At 41.9% G+C, this 11,195-nt stretch overlaps 2 protein-coding genes across 2 annotated transcripts; both read left to right on the plus strand.

Moving 5' to 3' along the window:
• Nucleotides 1-1,805: 1,805 nt before the first annotated feature.
• On the plus strand, nucleotides 1,806-3,023 carry LOC108881592 (P2X purinoceptor 7-like). The gene is made up of 2 exons (XM_018673646.2): nucleotides 1,806-1,984; nucleotides 2,171-3,023. The coding sequence occupies exons 1-2, from the start codon at nucleotides 1,964-1,966 to the stop codon at nucleotides 2,573-2,575; spliced, it is 426 nt and encodes a 141-aa protein (XP_018529162.1). The 5' UTR covers nucleotides 1,806-1,963; the 3' UTR covers nucleotides 2,576-3,023.
• A 789-nt stretch (nucleotides 3,024-3,812) lies between these two features.
• On the plus strand, nucleotides 3,813-10,836 carry LOC108881637 (P2X purinoceptor 4). The gene is made up of 13 exons (XM_018673698.2): nucleotides 3,813-4,008; nucleotides 5,183-5,330; nucleotides 5,424-5,495; nucleotides 5,664-5,736; nucleotides 6,345-6,441; nucleotides 6,933-7,013; nucleotides 7,179-7,314; nucleotides 8,012-8,148; nucleotides 8,277-8,367; nucleotides 8,768-8,833; nucleotides 9,443-9,547; nucleotides 9,650-9,757; nucleotides 10,114-10,836. Exons 1-13 carry the CDS (start codon nucleotides 3,887-3,889, stop codon nucleotides 10,618-10,620), a joined length of 1,743 nt encoding a protein of 580 aa, XP_018529214.1. The 5' UTR covers nucleotides 3,813-3,886; the 3' UTR covers nucleotides 10,621-10,836.
• The last annotated feature ends 359 nt before the right edge of the window (nucleotides 10,837-11,195 follow it).

The raw sequence follows: 11,195 nt of genomic DNA on the forward strand, positions 1-11,195 counted from the left end.
TGCTGTTAGAAAATCTACTCCACAAATATTAAAATCATACATCAGCATTATACATAACAAAACATCTGTGTCCAGTGTTTAACACTTTTTCACCTTATAAACAGGAAACAAACACACAGGTAAAGTATAAGTCGATCAAAGTTGCTCAGGTATTTGAGTAAATGTCGTGAGTTAAATTCCAGCTCTGCGCACAGAGCTGCTGCAGAGACTCAGTCTGTCATTGTTTTCACATGGGCTCCTGACAGCGATCCACTTGTCCTGGGAACAAGAAGCTCTTTATCTGGAGGAAAAGGAGAAAAAATGTAAATATGGAAATGACAGAATCACTGGTTTCACTCCCAAATTAAATTTTGAAATAATTTTCTTTTGGGAAGAATTTGTTTTCAGGGTGAGTCGCTTCAGTTTTTTCTTACAACCACAGTTGAGACATGATCAGTGACATTATCAGGAACTATTATTATTAGGAAAAGAAACAAACAATAAATAAAAGTACTCACAATCATACTTTCCTGAAGCCCAAGCTGATGTCATGAAATATTCAATTTATTTTCATGTGAATAGAAAAGCAACAAATTCTCACTCTCATATCTTTTACTTAAGTAAAAGTACCAATACCTCAGTGTAGAAATACTCTGTTACAAGTAAAAGGCCTGCATTCAAAACTTTACTTGGTAAAGTAAAAGTACAACATATACGTTAAGTACTCACCGAGTCATTTCAGAGTCACACATATTATATCACTGGATTATAATTATTAATGTTTTTGCTCTGCTGTGTTGGAACTTTGTCGTCTGTGGCTCTGGATGGAGTTTTCCAAAGTTTGAGTTGCATCATGGGAAATGTAGGATCCAGCATATTTGGAGTTTGACGCCTGGCAGAGACTCATCAGAGAATAAGAGATAAGACAGAGGTTTTAATTACAGGTGCCTGTATCTTACTACCAGACTGTCCAGGTGCAGCGTCTCATCCTGTGACCGTCCACACAAGAAGAAGAGCTCGGAGATTTCTCCTCCACAAAAGAAACACCAGTTTAAACAGCAGCAGCAGCATCTCGCCGTCCTGTGGTCTTCTCAGTCTCTGTCAGAAGTGGTTCATGTGGTGAGTGAGCGGGAACTTCATGCTTTGGTTTTGTTGGAACAGGTGTGTTGTTGAAAAGCTCAGGAGACGTTATACAACCAGCACACTGACCTTCATGTAAACAGAAGCGTTAGCGTCAGTTTGTGTCATTGTGTCATTCTTTTACTTGTGTAGAGGATCTGATTACTTCTTCCACAACCGAACGTCTCACAATAACACAAACAAACTAACAGATGGAGGCAGTGGTGTTCCAGCAGCTCCTGTGTTCTGCTCAGTAAAATTACTGTTTTTGTCAATGGAGTCTGGTGCTGATAGATGCTGATGTTAAACTAAAAGGATCTTCCTCTTTAATAAAAAAGCTTTGTCTCTCCTTAACATGACAAACATTAGAGAATTGGTAATTGAGGCTTGCAAGAGGAAGTTGAAGTCTTTCCTGTTCACCTGAATACACTGTTTCCTTGGAGGCGGCATCTAGTGGCCTTTAGGGGATCTGCATGTTTAGGATGTTTGGAGCGTCCGGTGGGTGAAGTGTTAAATCAAATAAATGTGTGTGTGTGTGTGTGTGTGTGTGTGTGTGTGTGTGTGTGTGTGTGTGTGTTTTACCTCCAGACGACCATACTGCTCAACCTGCTGATTTTAACCTGTTACTCACCAGAGGTGGTAAAAAAAATACTCTGAGGAAAGTGGAGTCGATCCAAGACAAACACAAGGTGAATTTCTCCTGAGATGTGATATTGTTTGTACTGTAGTAAACCCACTGTCAGTGTAATGAGCTCAGTTATGTGACTGTGTGTTGCAGTGCGTCCTCTGTGTTTCCTACGTTGATGAGAACAACATTCGACTGCTGAAGAAATCACTGAAGAAAAGTTTACAAGACGTCAAACCGATGTCTGTTCAGCCACGAAAGGTAAAGATCCAAAGGAGATACAGAGAAATTACAAAGACTGAAAATCCACCTGTTGTTCCAAGACATTAACTTAAAGTAAACTGAAACTTCCTGAGTTGAAGCATCGGGACAAAAAAACAAATATAATAATGTACAGAAGTAAAGTGTCTTTACTCTCAGATAAGTGATATACTCTCGTCCCAACAGGAGGACACAGGACACCTGAGAGCCGCTCTCTCTCTGCTGCAGCCGGGTGTTGATGTGGATCATGACGCTCAGCCTCTCCTCAACCATAAACCTGAACCAAAGCCCAAAGTGGAGCGTCCGTCCTGGTGTAAGTGTGACTGCTGCGCTCCCTCCTCTCTCCTGCAGGAGGAGCTGTGCTGCAGGCGGAGCGACGGCGCCTGCATCACCTCGTCTCCTCTGTTTGAGCGGCTGGTGTTACATCGCCCCCTGCTGGAGGCCGTCCTCCTGTACCACGACCCTCTGTCTGCACCTGCGTCCACATCACAGAGCAGGGTCCACACCCCCCTGCTGACTGACCTGCTGCCAGCGTTTATATGTGAAAAACAAAGCAAAAAACATTCAGTCACTCTTGATGGTTATATCTGACAGACTGTAGCTCTCTCAGTCCTTTCTACCTGTTGAAACACCTTTAAAGAGGCAGTAAAACCAGCAACATGCAGCTTCCCTCTCACCAGGAAGTGACTGCTCTCAGCTGTTATCAAATACCACTGGAAAACCACTCAACACTCATTCAGCAAACTGTGAATAAAAGGTGCAAGAATGGATTTACAATGGGAAGGAACAGTCATCTCCCCCACTGCAGACAAATAAACTGTAGCATTAGATTGAAACTATTTGTGTTCAGAGCGGTGGCTGTTTCTGATAAATCCTCTGGATGAAAAACAGAAATACTCGAGTACAAGTTGGTTCAAATTGTACTCTGGTATTTTAGTTACATTCCAGCTCTGCACACAGAGAGTCTGTCATCAGACTCACAGAGATCCAGTCGTCCTCCAGGGAACAACACCCTCTTTATCTGGAGGAACATGGAAACGACCATATTATTGGTTTTGTTTTCAAACCAGATTTTTTTTTTGTTGATGTTTATCTGTGCAGACAGGCTGGGGAAATCCTTCTCAGGGTCTCAGATCCTTCCTGTGACCACAGCTGAGACAACACTGCCATCTAGAGCACAGGTCTTGAAAAGTCTTTGAGAGTAAAGACGAGGTCTTAAAAACAATGAAAAGATCTTTAATTTAATGCACAAAGTCTTAAACATGTTTTCTTGGCAGTGATGTGAGATAAAGTCTTCTTGTGTCTGATTTTACGGATATGATTGTTATTTTTATTCTCAGTGAATCCTTTGGTTTGTCCAACAAATACAACAATAAATAAAAAATCTCAATCACAGTTAAAGCTCGAACCGATGTCACATTCAGACCCTCTGAGCGGCTCGGATGAGCTCAGGGATGAGTTCATGGACACTTTTCCCGTCTCTCATGAATCATCTCTGGACCACTCAGCTCGGTCTTTTAAAGGGGCCCGACCCACAGGTTGAGAACCAGTGGTCTGAAAGCTGCTGAATCACTGATGCATCAGTATGAATGTAAATATCTAATTAAATATCTCTCACAGGATCAGTGTTTCTGCGCAGCGAGAACCTCTACTTTTAATATTTGACGTAGATTTAGCTCCTAGTACTAATGTACTTCTGACTGGTTGTACTGCAGTATTTCTACACTGTTGTACTATATTTTGACGCTGCAGCTGCGGTGATGATATTGGAAGTGAGAGCAGCTGCAGGAGTCTGGACACGTGACCTTTCACACAGGAAGAAGAGTCAAGAAGTGAGTCACAGATTCCTCTTCCACACTGAAAGCCTCTGGAGTCCAAACAGCGGCTGCAGGATCCAGGACCATGGCGCGCTGCGGTCTGCTCGGTCTGTGTCGGTACGAAACCAACAAGCTGGTCCGGATCCAGAGCGTCCGGCTCGGCTCCCTGAAGTGGATTCTGAACGCAACCATTCTGCTGTTCATCTGGTGAGTGAACTTTAAGAAGTATTTCAGCCCCCGCATCTGCTGCTGCTGCAGGAGGCTCGGGGAGCGGCTGCTGACTCCAAAACATTCACCGTCTCTCGTCCCGTTAACGGTCTGACCGGTTCACTACCGACCGACAGGTTCCTCTAGAGAAAACCGTAAATCTCCAACAACCGGCTGAGGCTTCTATAAGAGTAAATCTTTACACTGTATTCTAAGAAATGTTATATTTCTGTCGGAACCGCCCACAGAACCATCATTTCTGTCTGTCCTTTACAGTAGATGACCAGTTCTACTCTGCATCAAATACTCAGTGTTATGAGTCTGCTAGAAATATTTCAATTGTTTAAAACCTTAAGAAACATTTAACCTCAATAAAGAAAATTAAAAACTGGCAAACAAGACGCTGAAACTGAATAAAACATTGTAGAATTATATTAATATATTTAAACTGATTTGATTAAAAGAATGGAAAAAGTTATGGTAGAATTCAATAATAGAATAAAATAAATAGATCTTTATTGTCACTGTTTGAAAAAAACAACAAAACAGAAGACCAGTTAGCAGCTCTAGGTTTGACAGCACAAGATAAAATGATGGAAACAGGCAAAAGTTATAAATACAAGATAAAACAGTACAGGTGACGACCAGGGTGTAGAGGTAGATGATGAGGAAGTAAAGCCTCTGTCGGGATTTTTCTCACCTGGTGGGTCCAGGCGAGGTCAGGTGAGATGTTAACTCCGAGGAACTTTACTCTACGTCCTCCCCCTGTACACAGAGGGCAGACTGCTGACACCACGATGGTGTTGGTGGGGTTAATGGAGGAGCAGTTATGGGTGAGGAGGGAGTAGAGGAGGGAGTAGAGGACACACCCTAAGGATGAGAGTGGATGAACATCAGGATGATACGTTCTGGGGTCTGTTGAAACCAGGATTTAAAAACGTCTGGCTATAAATGTAAATATAGAGAAAATTAGAATGAAGTCTCAGCTTAATGACATTGCTCGAGACTGGAGAGCTTTACTGTCATCCATATACACAGGTCACTACAGGGATGGAGTTGTTGTTTTGCAGTCAAGAAAACATGTGCTAAGACAGCAAAAGATGAAAACTGAGTAAAAGACAAGACAAAACAGAAGAGTTAACATTAACCAGCTTGTTTTTTATTGTATTTTCAGCATCATGATGCTGTGGAACAGAGAGTACCAGGAGTTTGACCTGGTGGTGAGCTCAGTTACCGCCAAAGTGAAGGGTGTAGCTCAGACTCACCTGACCGGGATCGGGGACCTAGTCTGGGATGTGGTGGACTACAGCGGGCCCTCGCAGGTGGGAGCTGGGTCCTCTGGGTGCTGGACTGTGAAGGTTCTCTGTGTTTGTCAAAGAGCAGAATTTAAGGACTTTTTTTCATTTTCTTTTTAGGAGAAAAACTCCTTCTTTGTGGTGACCAACGTCATCGTGACGAAGAATCAGAAGCAGGGAAAATGTCCAGAGGTGATTTATCATCATTATTATTATTATTATCATTTCTATTCAGGTAGTTAAAGTAGTGTAATGTCAACAAACACAACCAAACCTTCAACATTTGATCATTAAAGTGCTGCTAATGACATTATAACGTTAGCAAACCTTTCTCACTCTGCAGCAGTGTTTATATTCCAGGCTCCTCGTAATGGCAGACTGTGTCGGACTGATAAAGACTGTGAGAAAGGAGCCTGGGGTCAACAGAACCACGGTACAGTAACTTCATTTATTAGACCTGGTTTAGCACCAGGAAGCACTGGTTAGCACTAGAGCACCAAATGTAGATTAATCCACCGCTGAAAATAGTCCAACAAATGCACTATTTCTTCTTGTATTTTTTTACTGAGCAATTCCAGAACCAAGTTTTTAAGGATTACAAAGGACTTCATTACCCAGAATTACCTGTCAAGTGATGTCACCAAATCAGTTTCTAGTGTCTGGTTGAGGTTCAGCATCATTAGTGCATCTGGCTTTTCTGCACAAATCCCTCTCTTTATGATAAAGTTTTGAAATTTCATTATCTAAAGTAAAATATTTGGCACCAATGACAACACAGACTCCATTATTTAATTTGAATAAACAGGGTCCCTTAAAATGTCTCAGGATCTCAGAATGGATTGAAACAGATATTAAGCTGTTTTGGCATTTGACATCTGTTTCCACAAGACGCAGAGGAATTTGCCATTAATGTGTTGCAGGTTTAGCTTCAGCCAGTTGTAGCTCTCAGCTCTCTGCTAAATAGAGTTACAGCTACTGCAGGAATCAAACATGTGACTTATCAGTTTATAGTTTTCAGGACTGTTTGTTTGTCTTCTGCAGGGATTCAGACGGGATCGTGTGTGAAGTTTGATGTGTTGAAGAAAACCTGTGAGATTTTTGCGTGGTGTCCAGTAGAAACCAAGACAAACCCTCCAAGGTGAACTGGACTGGGGATTGGTTAGGACATTGTTGTGCAGACATTTCAGTCACTCTGCACATTTTGATCAGCAGACAAAAGGTGGACTATGTGATGGGGATGTTCATGATATTCATGATATTACCATGAAGTCTAGTACAAATGTTCTTGCCCAATCCTTTTCATTTAGTGCCACCAGCAGCTCAGTGCAAACACTCGTCAGCTCCTCAAATGTACTTTGATTTTAACATCTTAATGTTAGCATAATAACATCCTAAATGTGGCATCCCATGAATGACAAGGTGAGGTTTAGTATGCTAAAATGATAAATGAAAGCATGGTTACACCTGACAGTCTAGCAGGAGACAAACCATTTTGATTTAGGAAACAATACAACCATCCATCCAACAATGAATTATTCTGGTCTGTAATGATCATTATAACCTCAGTTCTGGTACTGTTGTTGTTTAATTGCCTCCAGTTTATAATGATTAAAACTTTCTGTGTTGCAGACCTGCTCTGTTGGCAGCAGCTGAGAACTTCACAGTCCTCATCAAAAACAACATCAGATTCCCTGCATTCAACTACTTCCGGTAAGAATTTTTATGATTGAAGGTAGAGCTGTAAAGTTTTTCAGTGAAACTCTCCTCTGAAACCAGAGGACCAAAAATCTTTAAGGTGTTGCAGCTCTTTGAGGCAGATAGACCCCATCACGTCTCTGAAACCCTGACTCTCTGGGAGTCTGTTTTATTTTGCAGGAGGAACATCCTCCCAGAGATGAACGACGCCTACCTGAAGAGCTGTAACAGAGCGAACGACTCGTTGTGTCCCATCTTCAGACTGGGAGACATGGTTCGAGATGCTGGGGAAAAGTTCTCTGAAATGGCGATAGAGGTGGGACTACATGTTCAAACGTTTCTGCTGTGAGAGTTAGATTAATTTTTCTTACAACATGGGTATTATTTTTACATATTTATCAAACTGCTAGAGGTCAGAGTGACCTTTCCACTCAGCTGTACATAGGAGGAAATCGTTGCTAACTTTGTCTTCACTCCAACAAGTTTTTACTGTGTTAAGTTAGTACTTAAGTCTTGAAGGTTTTGATAAATAGAGGCTCTGGTCACCGATCCAACACTTTACTGAATGACTTCACTGTTGAAATGTCAGGATGCAGAATTATTGCGAGACTGGACTTTCTCTTTTTTTGGTTGTTGTCCTCAGCAAGAGATCAAGTAAAGTGGAAATGAAACTGACCTGATAACCAAAAAGGAAGTGTTCACACCACAAACTCTCTACAGTTTGTGTGGATGAAAGTGAAGAGTCAGCATTCTTAGTATAACAGCAAACATTAAGAGTCCCTAAAATTTTAAAGTGAAAAACATCTGTCTGTGCTGTAAAAATATTTCATCCTCTTTCAAGCTAAAATTATTTTGTTTCAAGTATTCTGTAAAATCTGGGTTTTCCTTCTTCCATATTTCATATTTCAAGACAGACTTACACAAGTTTCTAGAAAAATGCTTTCCACCACTGAAGAGACATTCAGAAGCAACCTTACTCCTTCCATGTAGTCAGTATCCACTGTTGACCACAGGGGGGCGTCATTGGCATCCTGATCAAATGGGACTGCAACCTGGACCGGCTCATGCAGCGCTGCCTGCCCAGATACTCCTTCAGACGTCTGGATGAGAAAGAGAGCAATAGGACGCTGTATCCAGGCATCAACTTCAGGTCAGCAAGGGTCACTGGGGTCAAAGGTCAAGTTCAAAATGTTCACATAGTTATTTATTCACTGTCACATAAAGAGATATGTGCTTCACTGTTTCTTTTATTTCTCATATCTACTGTCGTCTGATCAGGTATGCAAAATACAACACAGTAAGCGGAGTGGAGGAGCGAACACTGTACAAAGTATTTGGGATCAGGTTTGACGTCATGGTGTTCGGACAGGTGGGTGCAGTTTTACTTAACCCTTTAACATCTAGTTTCTTTTGATTTCCTATTGTCTTAAATATTTGCTTATTCCACATCCAAAACTATATGTTGAACATTCTCAGTGACCATTAGAACCTTCTTAATGACTATTAAAAAGGCCTAAACTACTCATAGAGCCTTCCTAGTGACGACTAGAACTATATCAATGGATCTCAGCGTTCCCTAAAGTACCTGTAGAATCTCCTTATTGACCACCACCTCTTAAAGGACTACCAGGACCTCTTAAAGGACCACTAAAACCCTCTAAAGACTTCTAGACAACCTTTAGAAACTCTGTATTTCTAAGTTGTGGCTACGACTATGGAAGAGAAAGGTGATTAAGAGCAAACAAGTGACTGTTTGATGTGTTTTTCAGGCGGGAAAGTTCAGCTTCATTCAGCTTGTTATCTACATTGGATCAACGCTGTCGTACTACGCTCTGGTGAGAGACCACACAGTGTTAGCTGCTGTCAAACAAGTGTCCATTCATCCATTTAGTCTCCATTAGCATTCAACACAGTGGCAGTCAGTGTCTAGACATTTGAACGGTGGCTGTATCTGGACAAACTTCACTACAAAGTTAAGAAGTAAGAAGCATATAAATTGGTACACTTATAGCAAAAATCTGGATATTAAATCAATATGTCACCAGTGGTAGACATTTTTCAAAATGGCCGCCAGTCATAACTGTTCAATAACTGCTCAATTTTCTCATCAGCATTGGATATAATTTGATTTTGAGGACATAGATGAATTTTATTTTCCATACATAGTTCTTGGGGGTTGCTATTTGGATAATACATGCAATAATTTAAAACAGTTGTCACTGGCATCCATTTTGAAAAATGGATTTGAATTCATGGTGGCTTTAGATCTGGGTTGTTTTGGAATGGTTTGTTCCATATTGGTTTTCTGTACTACTGTGTGTGTGGAGACAGGATCTAGTGGCCCTTAGAGGATCTGTATCTCAAGACACTTAAGACGCTCCGATTGTTTAGGATGAGTGGAGTGTCCTGCGGATTAAACTATGTGTGTGTTTCTTTTCCTCCAGACGAGCATAGTGCTCGACTGGCTGATTGGAACCAGCTGTTACTCTGCAGAGGTCGGACAAAACTACTCTGAGAAGAAAGTGGAGTCAGTCCAAGACAAACAGAAGGTGATGAATGGTTTGATTTTACTGACGCTGTGATATTGTATGTGCTTTAGCCAGTAATCCATTGTTACTGTAATCAGTCTGATATTCGACTGTGTGTTGCAGTGTGTCCTCTGTGTTTCCTACGTTGATGAGAACAACATTCGACTGCTGAAGAAATCACTGAAGAAAAGTTTACAAGACGTCAAACCGATGTCTGTTCAGCCACGAAAGGTAAAGATCTGCAGAGGAGAGATCCAAAGAAGATCCATATCGCACTTTTAAACTGACTGACAACAGAACAGTTTATGAGCAACAAAGTTTGAATGATTGATTTCATTGTCATTCATTGTTCTGTCCTTTGCACAGTATTGAATATTCTGACTTCCCTCTAATGTATTCTGCTGATGCAGATTGTGATAGAACAACAAAAAACACAACAGTATGTATTGGTAGAAACCATTAGAGGCAAGTGAGTAAATATATTTTGTAATTTAGGTGAATGCAGCCCTTTTATAACGTGTTTAAAAAGTTTAAGTCATTGCTTCAGTCTTGTGGCTGATTTCAGTGATATACTCTCGTCCCAACAGGAGGACACAGGACACCTGAGAGCCGCTCTCTCTCTGCTGCAGCCGGGTGTTGATGTGGATCATGACGCTCAGCCTCTCCTCAACCATAAACCTGAACCAAAGCCCAAAGTGGAGCGTCCGTCCTGGTGTAAGTGTGACTGCTGCGCTCCCTCCTCTCTCCTGCAGGAGGAGCTGTGCTGCAGGCAGAGCGACGGCGCCTGCATCACCTCGTCTCCTCTGTTTGAGCGGCTGGTGTTACATCGCCCCCTGCTGGAGGCCGTCCTCCTGTACCACGACCCTCTGTCTGCACCTGCCGACCGAGGCCGGACCGCCGCCCTGCGTCACTGCGCCTACAGACAGTACATGAGCTGGAGGTTTGGAGACCCACCTGTCGACACGCAGCCCGCCATCCCCAGCTGCTGCGTGTGGAGAGTCAGGGAGGAGTACCCGAGCCCGGACGGACAGTACAGCGGCTTCAAACCGACCAGGATGGTGTCGATGCAGGCCTGCGCTAACGGAGAGGTCTGAGAGGAGTGTGTCCACATCACAGAGCAGGGACTCCCCAGCTGACTGACCCACTAACAGTGTTTTTATGTTAGACCTGAAAAAGAAAGAAATGTAGTAGCTTCACTCACTTGGGTGGAAAATGAACAGTTAGTCAGGTTTTGTCAGTTTGCGTTCGGTCAGAGATTGAATGAGTAAAAACTTCACTGAGTCAATAAATATCTTCATTTTCTAACATCATCCGTCAAGTCACTTGGCTGCTCTGTAAAAATACCTATGAAACAGTTTTTCTCACTTTCACTCTTTAAGCAGCTTTTTGCCTTTTATAGAGCAGAAATATCATTTTTAACATTACTGACATGCTCAGACAAAGTTTTTTTTCTCCTGCAAGGAATGTGCTCACATCTGTCATATTATATGGAAACATGAAAAGCAGCAATCAAAGGGAAAAAAATCAAATTTAAACCTAAAACAGGTCACAGAGCAGGAGAATTCCTGCTTTTACACTTTGGCTTTTGTACAGATTAAACAGGTGAGATAGAAGATGTTTATTAGTGAGCTTTAAAGGTGCTAGGTGGTTAAACAGAAAGAACCCTTAT

This window comes from Lates calcarifer, linkage group LG13 (genome assembly GCF_001640805.2).
Source record: "Lates calcarifer isolate ASB-BC8 linkage group LG13, TLL_Latcal_v3, whole genome shotgun sequence".
Lineage (NCBI taxonomy): Eukaryota > Metazoa > Chordata > Actinopteri > Centropomidae > Lates > Lates calcarifer.

What these genes read in the sequence shown, in the direction of transcription:
- LOC108881592 (XM_018673646.2), top strand. Translation starts at nt 1,964, where the DNA reads ATGTCTGTTCAGCCACGAAAG. An exon ending in TGTCTGTTCAGCCACGAAAG is followed by an intron (nt 1,985 to 2,170) that starts GTAAAGATCCAA and finishes TCGTCCCAACAG; the next exon opens with GAGGACACAGGACACCTGAG.
- LOC108881637 (XM_018673698.2), top strand. Translation starts at nt 3,887, where the DNA reads ATGGCGCGCTGCGGTCTGCTCGGTCTGTGTCGGTACGAAACCAACAAG. An exon ending in CCTGCATTCAACTACTTCCG is followed by an intron (nt 7,014 to 7,178) that starts GTAAGAATTTTT and finishes TTTATTTTGCAG; the next exon opens with GAGGAACATCCTCCCAGAGA. An exon ending in ACGTCATGGTGTTCGGACAG is followed by an intron (nt 8,368 to 8,767) that starts GTGGGTGCAGTT and finishes TGTGTTTTTCAG; the next exon opens with GCGGGAAAGTTCAGCTTCAT.